At 36.0% G+C, this 19,953-nt stretch overlaps 1 protein-coding gene across 2 annotated transcripts in view; it reads left to right on the plus strand.

Annotated features, from left to right (window-relative positions):
* LOC5567409 (protein Skeletor, isoforms B/C) overlaps positions 1 to 19,953 on the plus strand; it is a 192,223-nt gene that overhangs the window by 169,699 nt on the left and 2,571 nt on the right. The window contains exons 5-8 of one of the 2 annotated variants that reach the window (XM_021854927.1): positions 18,434 to 18,853; positions 18,940 to 18,960; positions 19,023 to 19,386; positions 19,447 to 19,927. In XM_021854927.1, the coding sequence (XP_021710619.1) occupies positions 18,434 to 18,853; positions 18,940 to 18,960; positions 19,023 to 19,386; positions 19,447 to 19,927 (1,286 nt within the window). The remainder of the gene's footprint in view (positions 1 to 18,433; positions 18,854 to 18,939; positions 18,961 to 19,022; positions 19,387 to 19,446; positions 19,928 to 19,953) is intronic. The other variant, XM_021854934.1, reaches the window with a different exon arrangement.

Genomic DNA, 19,953 nt, shown 5'->3' on the forward strand with positions numbered 1-19,953 from the left:
ACCAACGATTGAAATCTTGTTTCTTTGTTGTACAAAAAATTATTTTTGCATTGATTGCACTCGCCATCTACCTCAAAATCGTAGAACATGATTTAGAAAATCATTCATTTCATAGGGTAAATAGTAAAATCACCTAACCTATCTTTCTCAGTTTTTTCTCAGCTTTCTGATGGTGAACTCAGGATTCGAAACCAACGGTACGCTAATAGTGAAAAATAGTTTTTCTAACGAAATTCAAGATGGCGGCTAAATTCAAAATGGCCGCCAAGATATTTTTAGCTTTTCATATGAAGCTATATCCTTCTTCTATATTGCAATTTTAGAGATAACTTTCCGTTCTACGGTTGAACAGAAAGCTACCGCAACTGTCACATTACTGATTTGGCAGCGTCCATTTATTACGTAACGCTAAAATTGAAAATTTTCGACCCCCCCCTCCGTAACGCTTTTTGTATGAAAAAAAATAAAATTTTTGTATGAGGCGTAACGCTTGAGCCTACCCCCCCCCCCTCCCCCTAGAGCGTTACGTAATTTGTGGATGCCGCCTTTTCACAAAGCATCATCGATCGGTTGCGATGATGCCTTGGAAACCAGACTGATGATTGTTGTTTTCAACTGTTTTTCAAAGCTTTGGATTCTACTAACATACTTTGATTAGATGATTTCGTTCAATGATACAATGATTCTCAAGGCTGCGGTAGAACTTTGACAGCTGCGGTAGAACTTGGCGGCTACCGCAGAACGGAAAATTTTCAAAAGAACCGTAATATGATGCCACTAATATTTGTCATATTTGGCTTGAATACCCTCAATGTGATTTTTGAAAGTTAAATTTTTATCTAACATGAGCCCTAGAAACCAATTTATTGGAATCCCTCTCATCGTAACAACATGTCTACTTGAAAGTTTCAAATAAAGCGCTTGTGGTATATGTTGGAATATTATTGGTTGAGTTTTGAAAACATTATGAGAAATCTTTCATGTTTGCAAGTATGGAGAAAATACACCCAGGTTTGCAGGTTTCATCAAGACAGTTGATGTAGAATGGATCATTGAAGGTACCTCTTTCGGCACTCACCGCATCAACGCAAAGGCGCCACCGTAAATGGAATTTAACATTGTGACAGCATTGCTATTCCACCAAACACACTAGACTACCGTGGCGCTATCTATGTGTTTCATAGCAGCCGTTTTAATTATTTTAAAGATCCATTGAAAAAAATAAATAAAAATTCGTTTTTGGTGAAACACGTTTTTGCAATTTCTCATCGTAATAAGCTGTTCTTCATCACGTTAATCCGTCATGAAACGACCTACTTTCCTGCACTGAATATTATAATAGCAGTGTGGTAGTATCCATAACGCAACTGAAATCAGTTGTATTATGGCTGTTACCGAACGCTTATTCATTATGGAACGTAATGAACCATTACTCAACAATTTTCGTGATTTTTCAAAATAATTGTGACTGCATCCTGATATGATTTCTGATACAATGAAATTGCAAAAATAATTGCACGCAACCCGTTGCAGAACTCGATTTTTACAGCACTCGTCGTAATTATCCAACTCGGCAAGCCTCGTTGGACAAATGTACGACTCGTGCTATAAAAATCATCATTCTGCAACTTGTTACGTAATCTACTATGAATCTACATGAAACTTTTGCAAATTTATCTTAGTTCTCATCTCTCACCATAAAAAATGCAAAGAAAACCAACATATATTTGCAAGTTACAAATACTTTTGATTACAAATCAAATTTATGTATTCTTATTGTTGCTTAACAAACCTATTTTTTCGTTAGTGCATCTAACAAAATTGATAAAACAATAAATAAAAATTTACTCAATTTTGACATCAATGCAGATAGAGCTACCTAGTGATTCATGACAGAGAAATTATAATAAATTGGACATGATTATTTCCTACAAACTCATCTGTTGATGACATCTACCCTCGTTTGAGAGCCATTCTATGACAATGGTAGTCAATGCAGCAGACATTCATTGAAGTTCCACCCCCTTGCTCCTTGAGCCACGTGGAAGGTTTGGCGTTACGCAAGCTATTGTTGGATAATTGAGTGAGAAGGAATTTGCGATATCATGTTAACATTTACAACGTAGAACTACACTTCAAATGCGTGAGTGTGTGGTTCTACTGGATATGCATGCTTTTGATACGGCTGATTTTACATTCAACATTTTATTTCATTTTATTTGTCCTCAAAACCCAGCGAAAAAGGGTAATTTTCCGTGCTATAATACCATTTATGTTTGCTTGCCTGCGATCGGAACGAATAGTTGCTCGGTGCTAGATATTATGCTGCATGATGACCATTATCACAGGAGAAAACCATCTGAATAGCACGTACAAAAAGTCTGCGATAAATAAAAGGACGAGTGCATCTGTGAAGCATCGGGACGCTTGCACAAGAGACTAGATGCTGCTAGTAAAGTCATGAATCAAAAAGTGCACCAAATAATGACGAAGTAATGCACTATTTTTTGAACAATTAATCCAGATGGTAAAATTTTTAAACAAATAAAATCGATTATTACAAATCATACCTTTGAAACAATTTTTGTCATTTTAAGTCCTGAGACAATTAAAATGGTCTTATCGATGAAGTTTAGCTCGACAGGACTTGCTGTTTTTTTTTTGATTTATTAGGAGATTTCAATCTGCAAATTTGCATTCATCATACACTGTTCTAGTTTCATTAAAAGAGCAAAAGCTTCAGACCGGTAATTTTCCATGACTGTGATTTGGTACATCCCATAGAAAATGTCACATTATGTTGCAGCTCTTTTCGGAAGCAATCTGTACCTGCATCTGCAAAGCGGCATTGGCGACGGCGAGTGGCCATCCTGGGTTGGTCCCTCAACATTGCAAAATCAGAAGGAGAAACTTTTGTGAGTAATTATGAAGCGTAAATATAAAAGAAAACTTTCTCTACAATGACCACTATGGCTGCAGCGCAAACAACTTCTCTCGGTTGCGGAAAGGACTTCAATGAGCACGTTCGTGCTTTTTAGTGAGAGGGTCGAGAATATGAACATCACAAGCCCCGCTTGTGATTGAAATTTTGAATTTCAAAAGGATTTACCGTTTTCTCTCGAATTGAATTGGGTTGTTAAAGGTCTTTAGCAGAATACTTGAAGGTCATTTTCCAAATTAGTCATGAGTTTTCACGTGGATCTCTATCGATTTTTTAAACGCAGTGACATCGTTTACACACACAATATGATAACCCAACTAACATTCACTCACTTAACAAACACCATTACGGCAGTTTTATTCAGCATCATGTTTAAGAACATTTTAATAATATTTATGGCCAACCTTTGTTCAGCCGTTGTTCACACAAATTTGGAGAAACTCAAAAGCATGTCGTAGAATACCAACTTTTTTTCAGCTTCGAAAACGTTTTATAATCATTTAGTTCAGCTTTAATACGGTTGATGGAAAACTTATTAAAAACAAATAAAAAACAAAATTTTATTTGTCTTGGCACTTTAAATGTAGTGTACACAATTATCATGATATAACAACCATATTTAAAAATCGCCTGGATACTAGATTCGAACTCGAGACCTTCCAATCGCCAGCGGTTACTTTCTGATGGGTTCTAGGTGATTTATTTTTACACGTCGATTGAAATTTAAATTTCTATCTATTGAAAATCTCATGCATATTAGTTTATTCTTGCAAAACACTTTGAAAAATAAAGTTTCCAGTAAAATTATGTCAATAAAACCTGAATATTGTATGTTTTTTCATGCTCAAAAAATGTGCATTGAATTCAACTCTATTTTAAGGTTGCACATCACGGAATCCAAACATGGCAGGCACAATGGCCGACTTGTGCCCCTACTCACGATTTCAAAGGCACTAATCTGCTGAAATAATGAACGTACGATTCTACCCCATTACCCCGAATCCCATTACCCCGAATGCCATTAACCCGAACGCCATTACCCCGAATTCCAAAACCCCGAACGACCCATCACCCCGAATGACATTACCCCGAACTTCAAAAACATTGGGAAATGTCATCAATATCATCATGTGAAGATAATTGTGAAATCGGGGAAATAGCATTCGGGGTGATGGAATTCGGGGTTATGGTGCATTCGGGGTAATGGAATTCGGGGTGATGGGATTCGGGGAAATGGCATTCGGGGTAATGGGGTAGAATCGTCTTACATGTCATTTAAATTTCAGCAATTTTTGCTGTGTTGTACTGGCAAATGAACCCACTCTCCTCATGATTCTACAATAGCTCTGTTAGTGAACGCGTGGAGTTGACGATTCAGAAATTGTTTGTTCGATTTCAGACGTGTTTAGTTGTTTAGTTTATGTTTTATTATTTAAAAAAAATGCTCTTAATCTGTCGATGACACGATTCATATTTTTAGTTGGCTCAGTGCTCCCGAACGAAGATTCGCCCGTGACAATGGAATCGTATTTGTTCGTCATGACGCCGAGCCTATGTGATCGGATCTCTGCGGCAAATCGTCATCCGACGCTGGTTGAGAGACAACATGGCTGGTCTGAAAATTTGTTTGAATATCTGAAGCTTGTTCTTAAGACAAAGTTTTGATTTTCTATTAATAAGGGGATAGAGACATTTTACATATTTGTTACAATAGGCTTGAATACCCTCAATGTGATTTTTGAAAGTTAAATTCTTATCTAGCATGAGCCCTAGATACTTAAATTCATCTGGCCAAATTATTGGAACCCCTCTCATCATGACAAAGAGCTTGTTTATGTGAGAATATTATTAATTGAGTTTTGGAAGCATTAGGAGAAATCTTCCATTTTTGCAAGTATGAAGAAAAAATATCCAAACTTTTTTGCAATATACTACAGATGACACGCAGACTTCGTCCTTTGGCGGAGAGGCCTGTATCATCCGAAAACAAGGATTTTTGACATCCCCGGGGTAACTCCTGTAAGTCAGATAAGAAAATATTGTATAATATTGGTCCCAAAATGCTGCCTTGAGGAACACCAGCTCTTTCAGGAAGTCTTTCAGATCTGGAGTTCTGATAATTAACCTGAAGTGTACGATTTGACAGATAACTTTGAGTTATTCTAACAATGTATGTTGGAAAATTAAAGATTTTTAATTTTACGATCAAACCTTCATACCAAGCACTGTCGAATGCTTTTTCTATGTCTAGGAGAGCAAGACCAGTAGAAAAGCCTTCAGATTTTTTGGAACGGGTCAAATTTGTTGCACGTAAAAGTTGATGAGTGGTTGAATGTCCATGGTGGAATCCAAACTGTTCATTGGCAAAAATTAAAGTTTTCGTTAATCTTCTTCTTCTTTCTGGCGTTACGTCCCAACTGGGACAAAGCCTGCTTCTCAGATTAGTGTTCTTATGAGCACTTCCACAGTTATTAACTGAGAGCTTTCTTTGCCGATTGACCATTTTTGCATGTGTATATCGTGTGGCAGGTACGAAGATACTCTATGCCATGGGAATCGAGAAAATTTCCTTTACGAAAAGATCCTCGACCAGCGGGATTCGAACCCACGACCCTCAGCATGGTCATGCTGAATAGCTGCGCGTCTACCGCTACGGCTATCTGGGCCCTTTTCGTTAATGTGGGCCATCATTCTGTTCAAAATAACCTTTTCAAAAAGTTTACTGATGGAGGCAAGCAAACTGATAGCTAGAAGCTTCAGCAGGATTTTTGTCTGGTTCTAAAATTGGTACAACCTTAGCATTTTTCCATTTGTCTGGAAAATATGCTAATTTAAAACATTTGTTGAATATATCAACTAGGAATGATAAGCTGTTTTCTGGAATTTCTTGATGAGGATGTAGAAAATTCCATCATCGCCAAGAGCTTTCATATTTTTGATTTTTTTAATAATAGTTCTCACTTCTTCCAAATCAGTCTCACAGGCATTTTCGAAAACGTTCTCTCGATTGAGAATATTTTCGAAGTCCTGAGTAACTTTGTTTTCAATTGGACTAGTAAGTCCTAAATTGAAATTGTGCGCGTTTTCAAACTGCATAGCAAGTTTTTGAGCTTTTTCGCTATTAGTTAGTAATAATTTGTTTTCCTCTTTTAATGCCGGTATTGGCTTTTGAGGTTTTTTCAAAATTGTAGATAATTTCCAAAAGTCTAAGCCCAAGGTCCAATTGAGAAATTCTATTTTCAAATTGTGCAAAACGTTTCCTGTTTTCTTTCTGCAAGTCCTGCCATATAATTTTCATATCAGGATCGTGAGTGCGTTGAAATTGCCTTCTCCTCACGTTTTTAAGACGGATCAAGAGTTTAAGATCATCGTCTATTATCACGGATTCAAATTTTACTTCACATTTCCTCTGGATTGGATTAATGGATTTGATTAATGGATTAATGGAATTTGTTAAAGTTTCAAAAGCATTGTCAATATCAAGTTTTGTTTGTAAAGAAATGTTAACATCAAGGTTAGAGTCAATAAATGTTTCATATATATAGTGGAGCTAATAGGATTGAGAATCGCTTCATGGGATATTTGAATGTAACAGGGACATGATCAGAATCAAAAATAGCATGAGTAACTAATTGGCTACAAAGATGACTAGAGTCGGTTAAGACCAAATCAATCGTAGATGGATTTCTAGAAGAGGAAAAACATGTAGAGCTATCATGGTATTGAATTGAGAAATATCCTGAAGAGCACTCATCAAACATAATTCTGCCGTTGGAATTACTTCGAGAATTATTCCTTGACCGATGTTTGGCATTAAAGTCACCAATGACAAAACAATTTGACTTATTGCGAGTCAATTTTCGCAAGTCAGTTTGGAGAAAATTAACTTGCTGTCCAAAGCATTGGAAAGGCAAATAGGCAGCTATGAAATTATATTTACCAAGCTGTGTTTCAACAGAAACACCTTAAGTTTCAAAAACTTTAGTTTCAAATGACCAAAACAGTTGAACAGAATGATGATTGCAACTCCCCCACATGCCCTATCATTACGATAAACAAAAAAGTTAGGATTTTTTTTAGTTTTGATCCAGGTTTTAAATACGTTTCAGCAATTACTGCAATATGCACGTTATTAGCTGTAAGAAAATTAAACAGCTCGTCCTCTTTACCATTCAAGGAACGAGCATTCCAATTTAAAATATTTAAATTATTATTTGTATCCATTAGTAAAACGTAATCCAATAACAATTTGATTCGTAAATTTTACACCAACTTAGACTGCTTCAGTCATAGTAATGGTTTTGAATATTGCATCAATCATTAGATTCAATTGTTCAGTTAGAAAATTAAAATCAAGGGCAGGCATATCACTTGAAGTGGGTACATTTGATGATTTTCTATTAAAATTTTCGTTATACGAAGAGGCGGAGTAGATGTTACCTGTAGCGACAGAGATTTTTCCATTTGATTTCAAACAAGTAGAATGGGTACTCATAGTACGAATGGGGGAGGAGTTTAAATTATCTGCTACGATATCGGCAAAGGATTTTCCGTGGGTAGATACATTCGAAATTAAAAGATTCGAAAGGCTACCCGACGGATTAAAATAAGTTTGTGAATGAGCATTGTTCAATACTCTACCAGGCAAATTCCGGAAACGACCGTTATCGTAACAGATATTATCTTTCATCTGCCTGGCACGAGCCTCGACGAATCTTCTGCGTGAAGGGCAAGCCCAAAAATTATGATTGCCCCCGCAATTCGAGCATACAGTAATACCTCGATATAACGTAACCTCTTTATAACGTAACTCGATATAACGTAATTTTTACCTCGATATAACGTAACTTTTTTTTGATCCCATTTATTTTTACAATTTTAAAAAAAAACATGTTTTTAGGTTTATGAACTGCTATAAACATTTTTCAACATTCAAACACCTACCAATACTAAATCAGAGCAATTCAAGCATTTACTATCACTGAATACAGTCATAAATCGATATCGAAATTTCTCGACGGATTCTGAAGATGCCTCCAGATATTCCGCCAATAATTGCTCCATGGGCTTATCTCAAACTGTCCTGGTATTAATGTATTAAACTTAAAACCTATTCTTAAAATAATTCCGACAGGGATATTCCAGAAATTCCACAAGTTAACCCTCCTGATATTCATGTGTTATTTCTCCAGGATACAAAGTGGATTCAACTATGAATTCTTCAAACGATTCCACATATGATACCTTATATTTTTCCGGAGTCTAGAAATTTATAAATTATTTCAGCATTTTTTCATGAATTCTTGCAGCGGCCACTTTAAAAGACAATCCAGTTATAATTCTTGGAATGCTCTACAAATTATTTAAAAAACCGTACAGGTAGGGTAAAAGCACCGGTTTTGGCCAGCCTAAGAGAAAATGTCAATAAAAACTGAATGGGAAGCCGTATTTATACAACAAATATGTCAAATGCAAGCTTCAAATTCCATATTATATGTGTAAAATATCAAAACTGAGCCAAAACCATTTTTTCGCTTTGAAAATCCCGTTGGTCAATATAGGCCAACGGAACCAGTTTCGGCCAGAGATTTAACTTCGGTTCCTAAATTGGCCAATTGCATTGATTTCTCATGAGAGTGGCCATATTAGGAGTGCCCTGGCCAATTTAGGAGTATGGGAGTAAAAATTATAAGGAAAACTAATTGTTTTTCTTATGTTTTGAACCAATTGGGACAAGTTAATGAATGTAGCTCTATCATATGAATGTGATCTACTGCACACAAAAGGTTTCATACTGATTGGCTATGTAAAACGGTGTATAATCCACTATGGCTACTACTGGCGTATGGCCAAAACCGGTGCTTCTACCCTATTCGTCCAAAAACCTGAAGAACAATTTTATTGGCATTTCTCCACCAATTTGCTTATGATTGTCTGCAGAACTTTTTACAAATAATTATGCAGAAACCATTCTATATACTACTTTAGGTTCTTCAAGGATTCTATGTGAAATGAAATCTTTCATTGATTCCATCACGAATTTCTTAAGAAAGATTCCAATGATTCTTTTTCATTCTTGAAGACTATAAGCAGTGCTGTAAAACGGTGAACAGAGTCTGTTCATGCACTACAGAAAAATGCTACCGCATCGGTAGTTCCTTTTGTGCGATTGCGTTCTTGCTTTCTTTGCTCACGATCGCCCGAACACAAATACTGTAGAGGGCATCGCATCATTTTATTTTGACACGCACTCACGCATCCGATTCCCTGTGATATTTCTATAATAGCACCATATATCGGTCAATTTTCTCAATGCTGTCGTAAATTAGTTTGTAATCTATCTATTATAATCATAATCCACCTAATTATTTATAAAAATAGCTATGAACGGAAAAAAACAACGGCCGTGAGCAGACTCTGCTCATCCAGCAATCACGCTCTTTTTACATTTGTTTTGTTCTGGTTCTCCAATGCAAGAATCTGTGATCACATCGGTCGCTGTTGGTTCGTGAGCGTGTGAGCGTGGATCCTGCTTAATATTGGTTCAATTTGCGTAAACGGCATGATGCTTTCCACCACTGACTATAAGTCTAGAAATTTTTTTATGGATGTTTTTTATTACAAAAACATATTCACGGATTTCAAAAACTGAGCATCCTCCTCCTGAGATCCCCCAGAAATTTCTCCTAAAATACTACCGAAAATTCCACAATGTATTCGTTCAGAAACTTTTGCATGAAAAATTATTCGAAGATAGTTCTTATTTTTGATAGTTTTCTAGTGATTTCTTCATAAATTCTAAAAAAAACATTTTTCAAAGAATTCTTGGGACATTCATTCTAAAATTCTGTCTAGAAATTACCAAAAGATTTGCTTTAGGAGTTCTACCACGAGTTCCTCATAACAAAATTCTTGAAATTCCATAAATGCTTGCTAGAAATGTTCATGGATTGCTCAACATTAACATTTTTAAAGATTTCTGAAAGATCTCATTTATGCATTTCTTCTATAGTTTCTCCGAGTGTTCAAGGATTCCTTCAAAGTTTTTTTCCTGAATACATTTCATTAGGGATTACTGCATTAAAAAGTTAAAAGTTAAAAATAAAACAAAAAGAAAAATATAAAAAAAATACATACTGAAAAATATTAAAAAAAAAATGTGCGATAAACTGAAAATGCCTGCTATTTCAATAATATCAATATAAGACCCATTTTCTCACCAAACAATACATGATGAACGAAATTCAGAAAAAAAATATTTTGCTTCGATATAACGTAACCTCGATATAACGTAACGAAAATAAAAATCGAGTTACGTTATATCGAGGTATTACTGTATCTATAAAATCTAGAAGAAGAAATCTAGAAAAATATCGAAATAAAATGTAAGAGAGACTGAAAATGGCTGCTAGGTCAATAACACCAATTTTAGATCCATTTTCTCATCAAAAAATACATGTTGAACGAAATTTAGGAAAGAAAATATTTTGCTTCGATATAACGTAACCTCGATATAACGTAACGAAAATAAAAATCGAGTTACGTTATATCTAGGTATTACTGTATATATATTTTTTTTTCTTTTTTTTTTTTTAAGGCGCTCTGTGCTTGTGGCCACTACTGTGCCGGAATCAGTTGATCTGTAGCATCTTTACCGATACTTATCTTTATATACATCAACTTTCACTCTCTCCTACTCTTTTACTCTCACACCGAGCAGGTAGGAGAGAGCTCTGCTGTTAGTGAGGCTAGCTGCCTGCGAAGAGGGTCAGTTTGTCTCAGTCACCATCTGATACTGACGGAGGATGGATGTGCTCCCCAAAGCGTGAGGCGTCTTCTGGTGGCTGGACGGGTATTTTGTGGAGAGGCTGGGAATCGAACCCATGACCTTCCGCTTATAAAACGAAACCGTAACCTCAAGGCTACAGACCCCCCTAAAATGAATCGAGTTAACGTTGATAATTTATCGAACATTAGTGAACAATTATCTTTGACAGGACACAACAAAAGCTCATGACCAGTTTGACCAAGTATGTATTTCTCTTCAAATGATCTTTATAGTTTTATGCCAATATTTTTCCCTTATTTACAGCTGTTAGTGTGCGAATGTTTAACGAAGTGGATTCGGGTTTGATAAAGTGCTTTATGTCTATAGTATTCAAATTTAAGACCATTCAAAGCCCGCTTTACTTTTTCTTTACAGTGAATTCATAACAATTCAACCAAAGCTTTAGATTCGGATTTGTAGTGGAGCGGCATCCTCTATAATGTGAAGAGTATGCTTGAAGCAAAAAGAATCAGACGACCACCAGTACACGGAATTTATTGAATTTATAAATGAATCAAATTATTATGAATAAATGAAATATATAAAATAAGTTTAGAAACATTGGTGTCATCTAAGTATTTGAAAAACTTTGAACTAAAATTTCCGGCTTGTTTCAGAAACAACCATAGAGGTGTCGTTTTTCGTCTTTATAACATTTATAGAGGAAGGTTGTTCGGAATTTCATATGAACTATTTGAAATTTATTTTCAGCAAAAAGCAGCACGATGGGAGAACGAGTGTTAATATCCATTTTTATCAAATTTCTCTTATCAAGTGCTAACGCTCAAGAACGTTTGTCATTTTTATAGGATCGAATTCCCATGCAAAACTCCTTATTATAACTTGTTGGAAACACGAATATTGCTGCTGGACAGTTCGATCACATAGTTAAAGCTAAGTATGCTGTTTCGCTCAAGAAAAGTAAAGAAATTCCTTGACTGAAAGAGTCAAGAAATTTCCTACAGAGAGCCCCCTTTGAAGTGACATTTCTTCTTAACTGCGTACTGCGATCAGAAAAAAAGTGATTTTCTTGACCATTTCTTGGGAGAAATTTTCCACGCATCGAGATAGGCGATTCCTTTTCTTGTTAGTAGCAAACCGGCCTTTAAGGTGCAACATTTAATCTTTTTTCTAAATCGGTCGTCCATCAGAAGGAATAATCACGGATTATATGTTATGGTCCTATCCCAATGAAAGCGGAGTTGCTGGAGAGTATGGAGTCTATGTATACGACAAAACATATTTTTCACACACCTATCTGTTGAAAGAGAATGACAACTCATACATGAAGATTCCATCCTGGGATTGAATCCCAGAACCAATCCCGCCCACTGAGATCGGATAAAATCAGGATTCAAAACGATCCTGCTACCGTTTTGACTCATATTCCGAACACTTAAGGCCAACAGTGACTTCAAATGCATTTGATTGGCATAAATTGGCTGATATTTGTGTAAATTTTAGTTTCTTCGCAAAGTCTAACTGTTAGCTGTTGGTTGTACCAATAATAATGTTGATTTAATTGGTTTTAGTATTGTTTTAACGTAAAAGTATGGAACAACATTTTGATTCAAATGCCGAACATTGTGTTTATTCTGTCTCATATTCCGAACACCTTGATTCAAATTCCGAACAGCACGTATAAATCGTATTCAAATGCATAATTTCACAAATAAATTTATTTAAGCTTGTTCTACTGGTCTCATACTAGAGAATCATCACTACTCCCACGGTATAAATTATATTTGAGACGTTCAAATTCAATTGCAATTGACTGCCATTTCCTTGTTATTTGGTGACATATTTCAGTGAAACATTTCAACCAAATCGCCATACAAAACCGAGTGTTCGGAATATGAGTCTGTTCGGAATTTGAGACAAAACGGTAATTGAGATTAATTCAAAGCATGCTTGTTTAAATTTCAGAGTAGAAAGATGATCTTAAAAGACTATTTAGTCACTTGAGAGCAGAGTTGGGAAAAGTTCTGAAATTCATACTACAGTAGGCAGGCGTAGCAAATCACAGTCAGCGGAGCCAGTGAAACTCACGCGTATCGCTGCTGTAGGCAAAATGAACGCAAATAGCAAAACGCCCGTTGCTAAGGGCAACCCAAAACTACTGTAGAAAAATGTTCTATTTCCGGCTGCATTTCCCGCATTTACAGCCTTCAATGACACTACAGTATGGCCCATAAAAAATGCGAAAATCGTTATATCATGTTTTATGATATTTTTTATATAGAAAATCTGAATGAAACATAAATATTATTCATTAATTGTATTGAATAATCTAGTAAGACTCAGTTTTTCGCTTTGGACATGATTTTTTTCTGTAACTTTCACCTTACCAGAGAGGAATTGGAAGCATAGCTTCAAATTTTATCATGCGGACGTCGAGTTCAATATCTGTGTGGTGAAAGCTACTAAAACATCAACGATGACGTCAGCTTCTTCACAGGCCTTGTCTCCAACATACGCCCATATCAAATGATAGAATTGGTTCATACCTGGGTCATTGGAGACTTAAACATATTTTCGAAAAAAACGGCTCATTTTGGAGAGCTTTGATTGAACCTTCATATAAGTGTGATAAGTGGCTCCGTTTTGCTCAAAACCTATGAAATAGTATTGATATAAGTTGAATCTAACCGAAGGAACAAATTTCAACCTCAAAAATCTGTTATACGCCTCCGTATTTATTTTTTATTCAACTTTAACAAAAAATAAAGGACTATCAAACCTATAAGACGCCAAATGCCCTCAAAACTATGACCCTGGCAAAATATTTTATTGTGATCATGAAAAACACGTTCTCTAGGAACTCCTCCATCCTCTGATACCGAACAAACTAAAATGTTCAACAATAAAGTCTGATTTTTGAAGGTGGAAAGTTTATCACCAGAGTATACGACAATCAGACGCTGTTTCTTGCTTGAGGGCGGACAAAACCTTTGAGCTTCTTTGCTTTATTACATTATTTATGACAGTAAGAAAAATATGACAAAAATTGTCCTGGAAAGCGAAGTTATGTCAGAATATACTACAATAATCAGAAATTACATTCGCTAGCAAAAACAATGAAAACAACGCTTGTGGATTCTATATTCATGTTCAAACAATTTTCGCATTTTTTATGGGCCATACTGTACTGATTTATAAAATTCATGTACCCAACATAGGCAACTTGATGAAATTCACAAATTTAGTCATACGTAAATTCTCGAAAGTTTTCTCATTTTGTATACTTCTGAATGATTTAAAATCAGGATATATTTGACATCAAACTACTGAAACACACAGAATGATTAAAAAATAGAAAACAATCAAATTATCGCATATGGCGAAATAGGGAACTATCATGTCCATAACTGGTACACTTACCCTAGTAGAAAAATAGCATTGAAAAGTATTGTTTTAGCAGCACTGAAAAGTACCGTTTTTAATCTTAGCACTGAAAAGCACTGTTTTTGTAGCACTGAAAAGTATTGTTTTATTGCTTTAGAAAGTTTTTAAGAAAACTTCCAAGAGCAGAGAGAATTCGTGTACGCACAGCACGAAGCACAGTGGGACGGAATCAAAAAAGTGGGACATGTGGGTTTGCGCCAAAACTATCGGTTTTGGCGTTTTGGTGTCTTCTGCAATGTTTCTTCTTTTTAAAAGTACTTTATTATAGAAATAAAAAAAAATCGTTTTCAATTGTATACACTGAGAAAAAAAATTAACTTTTTTATTTTTTCTCAAAATTGAAAACTACCTAAGGAAGTATTGTAGGTAACGTCATTTGAAGAAACTTTGTCGAAGACGAAAAAATTCTAGCTCTCATACTTACTAAGTTATATGGTAAAAATGATGTTAACCCCCTTAAAAATGATTTTTTTACAATATCTTTTTTATATGATTTTTTTAATTTTTACAATGTTCTACAATGTTGTAGATACTCCAAAAATACACATTTTTGCTGAAGAGACTAAAGCGCTATCTCTTATTTTGAAAGAGCTATGAACTATTTCTTCTTTTTTATACGTCACCTTTAAGGGTTAACAGCTTGCAAAGTTGCAGGTAGTAGCAGTTAATTTTGACGTTATACTGTTCAGTAACTTACACACTTTCAAAACATATATGAACCAGAGCAGTTTTCAACAATTATGATGAACATATTATGCTTCCGAATAATTTTATATTGCTTTTGAGGTTCATATGTATTGCAAAACAATAGTAAGCAATTGGTTTCAATATTGGAGTACCTTTTTTAACTCATGTTAGAATATTGATTTATTTTCGGAGATGTTTCCTTCATCCAAATTTAGTTCATATTTGTTCAACAAACTCATCGAATTCTAATATTTTCTTCTGCTGGAGCTATAATTAAAGCTCATTTAAATCATTTTCTTCCCAATCTTCATCGTCGGAGGAATTTGACCAATCGTTGTGAGAAACATCTGCTCAGCTATATGTAAAGCATTACGACTGGTACAAAATGCCATCCAATTTTCACCGTGTTCTGATTCATGGCGCTGAAATAGTCAGACATTGCATCGTTCCAGTCGGAACTTTATCTGAAGAACCTCAAGAATGTCGAAATAAGGACATCAAAAGTTTTCGCGAAAATCGATCAAGGAAATGCTCACGGTAAACTTTTCAAATATTTATGTCTTCTCAAATAATAAAGCATACTTTTCTTTTTAACAGTGTAGCAACCAATCAGGACATTTTCAACCGCCTCATGGTATCTTCGGATCCGCTGATTTCATCCATGCGAAAAATTCCAAAGAGGAAAAGTATTCCGTTTCGAAAAGAAGTATTGGAATGTTTGAAAGAACCAGATGTTTCTCACAACGATTGGTCAAATTCCTCCGACGATGAAGATTGGGAAGAAAATGATTTTATTTATTTATTTATTTATTTGACGTCAAGCATTTTGTAGACCATTCTAAATTACATTGTGTTCTTAATATCTATATGTTTATATATTATAAATTTGTTGAGTATACTCGATTCATAATTCAATCCTCAGTTACTATAGTTTTGTATATCAAAAAAGTATTTTTTCAGTTTTGCTCGAGACATGTTAACATCAATCATTTCACAATGCTGATTATATATAGCCATCATCTGATTCATCGGACTAAATTTAGCGTAATTCGTGCGATGATGACCTACTGTGAACAAGTAACGATTGCGCAAGTGACGAGTTGGAGTATAAAAATTCAGTTTTGAAAGTATATCAGCAGAATCAATGCGCTGTGAAACAATATCGTTAACAAAAGAAACCATAGCATAATCACGACGCACTTTCAGTGATTTCATATTGATAAGCATGCATCGTGATTCATATGAAGGTAGAGGAAGTACTGACCAGCCTAAATTACGTAGTGCGTATAATAAAAACTGCTTTTGTATCGATTCTATACGTTCTTCATGTTTTTTTGTGTAAGGTGACCAAACAATACTACAATATTCTAATATTGATCTTACATATGCAACATATAGTATTTTTAATGTGTAAGGATCACGAAAGTGTTGGCCAAATCGTTTTATGAAATTGAGCATATTTCCTGCTCTATGAATTATTGCATTATAGTGATCTACAAATGATAGTTTTGAGTCTAAGATAACTCCTAAGTCTCTTATTTTATCACATTTTTTTACATGTTCGTTTCCTAAAACAATAGACATATTTGGTGTGGTTCGTTTTCTGCTATAACTTATGAGGTTACATTTTTTTATATTCAATTCCAATAAACTTTTGCAGCACCACGTGTAGAAAATTTGTATCTCATTCTTAAAAACATTATGATCGTCATCATTCTTTATTTCTAAAAATAGCTTCATATCGTCAGCATATATAAGGACCCTCAGTTTGTTTAGAATATAAGAAACGTCATTAACATATAAAATAAAAAGAAGAGGACCTAAGTGTGAGCCTTGAGGTACTCCAGATGTAACATGTATTGGATTTGATCTTTTCCCATTGAATTTTACTATTTGCTGACGGTCGTTTAAATAGGACTTGATCCACTTAAGGAGACTCATTTCGATTCCCATTTTTTCAAGCTTGAAAGTCAACATTGGAATGTCCAGTTTATCAAATGCTTTACTAAAGTCAGTGTAAAGAGCTTCTACGAAGTAACCTTTATCCATTGCACTCAGTGAGTAACTTACAAATTCCAGAAGGTTCGTAGTGAGCTTTAATTATAGCTCCAGCAGAAGAAAATATTAGAATTCGATGAATTTGTTGAACAAATATGAACTAAATTTGGATGAAGGAAACATCTCCGAAAATAAATCAATATTCTAACATGAGTTAAAAAAGGTACTCCAATATTGAAACCAATTGCTTACTATTGTTTTGCAATACATATGAACCTCAAAAGCAATATAAAATTATTCAGAAGCATAATATGTCCATCATAATTGTTGAAAACTGCTCTGGTTCATATATGTTTTGAAAGTGTGTAAGTTACTGAACAGTATAACGTCAAAATTAACTGCTACTACCTGCAACTTTGCAAGCTGTTAACCCTTAAAGGTGACGTATAAAAAAGAAGAAATAGTTCATAGCTCTTTCAAAATAAGAGATAGCGCTTTAGTCTCTTCAGCAAAAATGTGTATTTTTGAAGTATCTACAACATTGTAGAACATTGTAAAAATTAAAAAAAATCATATAAAAAAGATATTGCAAAAAAATCATTTTTAAGGGGGTTAACATCATTTTTACCATATAACTTAGTAAGTATGAGAGCTAGAATTTTTTCGTCTTCGACAAAGTTTCTTCAAATGACGTTACCTACAATACTTCCTTAGGTAGTTTTCAATTTTGAGAAAAAATGTAAAAGTTAATTTTTTTTCTCAGTGTATACAATTGAAAACGATTTTTTTTTATTTCTATAATAAAGTACTCTTAAAAAGAAGAAACATTGCAGAAGACACCAAAACGCTAAAACCGATAGTTTTGGCGCAAACCCACATGTCCCACTTTTTTTGATTCCGTCCCACTGTGCGAAGGTACGATGCGCACTGATTCCACAGTTATTAAATAAGAGCTTTCTTTGCCAAAGTTGCCATTTTCGCATTCGTATATCGTATGGCAGGTACGGTGATATTCTATGCCCAGGGAGTTCAAGGAAATTTCCATTACGAAAAGATGCTGGACCGATCGGGACTTGAACCCAGACACCTTCAGCAGGGCTTTGCTTTGTAGCCGCAGACTCTTAACCACTCGGCTATGGAAGGCCTCAAAATCATGAATACAAGCAAAAAACCAAGCTGAGGGTCGTGGGTTCGAATCCCACCGGTCGAGGATCTTTTCGGGTTGGAAATTTTCTCGAGTTCCCAGGGCATAGAGTATCTTTGTACCTGCCACCAATATACGCATGCAAAAATGGTCATTGGCATAGTAAGCTCTCAGTTAATAACTGTGGAAGTGCTCATAAGAACACTAAGCTGAGAAGCAGGCTCTGTCCCAGTGGGGACGTAACGCCAGAAAAGAAGAAGAAGAAGCAAAAAAAACCTGAAAAATTGTCCGTTTGTTAACAATTCAAGCAAACGGTTAAGTAGTTGGCTTTATTTCATACTAAAAAATATAAAAATCGTGTCTAGAATTGAATTCAGCAACACAGGTTTAGAAGCATTGAATTAAGATTTTCTTATCAACTTCGTTGCAGGTCGATTTTGGCGAAGTATTCATCCCACCAGGCCTAGACGTACCGAAGCCACGTGTTCTGCCCGAGTTCAAACGCCTCGCACACGGACTCCGCTCGAGCAACATCAGCATCCTGGATGCGAAAACATTCTACATCCCGAACCTTCACTACGATGGTGCTGGACCTGACGCGTACTTTTGGGTAGGCAATGGCTCCGAACCGAACATCATGGGTATCAAAGTTCCTAATGAAATTGGCTCGCTGGAACCCCTGCGAGGCTATCAGGGTGAAGATATCGAGATCCAACTGCCCGGTAATCTTACCGTGTACGACATCGATTGGCTGGCTGTGTGGTGCGTCGAATATCGGCACAACTTTGGCCATGTCTACATTCCAAAGGACCTGGACATTCCGCCAGCACTTGGCCAGACGAAAATAGCGGTAAGTTGGGCTCTCGGGGTGACGGTTTTGGTGGAGGGTGCTTGTAGTGCTTAACAGTAGTAAACTCAATTCTAACAAACTTACAGCCGCCTTGGTGGTATAAACCGGTAAGCTATCGCTGTCTATGTAATATGTACTATTTGGAACTAAAACTTGATTCCGTTTACAGACGACATCATCAACCGTGCCAACGGTGACATCGTTCGGGCATCCAACGCCAACCTCGAAGCCATCTGTGAACTGTAAAGAACTGCTCCTAGGCAGATTGAACGTGATGTGGCAGGTTGTCGGAGAATACGTTGAAATTGAGTTGATTGGTAGAATCGAGGAAGATCAGTATATGGCCTTTGGCATATCTGGCCGAAATGGACAACCTCAGATGGTCGGTTCTGACGTGGTGGTGGTGTTCTATGATCGAAAGCAACGGAAGTTCCGTGCGGAAGATTACTACTTGTCAGCGTTGTCCCAGTGTGACGGCAAACATGGGGCCTGTCCGGATGAGCGGATAGGTGGAAGAAATGATGCTGAGCTAAGTAAGTTTAATAGTCGCTGAAGAACTGCAGATGGAAATTTCTAATTATTTCATCTCTTAGTTTCTGGAGACCGGCGTCAAGGAGTAACCAAAATAAAGTATCGTCGTCTTCTTCACACCAACGAAGCGGCCAGTGATCAACCATATCCAACAGATCGACAAATTTCGGTGGTAGCGGCCATTGGTCCATTGAATTCTCTAAGCGAAGTGAATGCCCATAACTTCAGAGATGTGACAGTGCAGGACATCCAGATCAACTTCTCCTCCACGAATGATCACACGTGTACGGATGCTTTGGACAGTGTAATTGATCCTAAAGGACCAAAGATATGGGCTAAACGAATCATCAGCCGGGAATCTGTTATCAACGCCAAAATCGGTCCAACTGGTGGAAAACGGGGTTACACTCCTATGACGGGTCACCCTTCATGGGGAATTGCGTGGTACCTGAACGATATGCTCATTCCAGAGGTGTACGTAGAACGAGGCAAAACTTATACATTTATCGTTGAAGGAGGTGATGATCAAACTCAACCAGCCAAGTGAGTACAATAATTGATGATAAATT

Source organism: Aedes aegypti, chromosome 1 (assembly GCF_002204515.2).
Source record: "Aedes aegypti strain LVP_AGWG chromosome 1, AaegL5.0 Primary Assembly, whole genome shotgun sequence".
In the NCBI taxonomy this organism is placed as follows: Eukaryota; Metazoa; Arthropoda; class Insecta; order Diptera; family Culicidae; genus Aedes; species Aedes aegypti.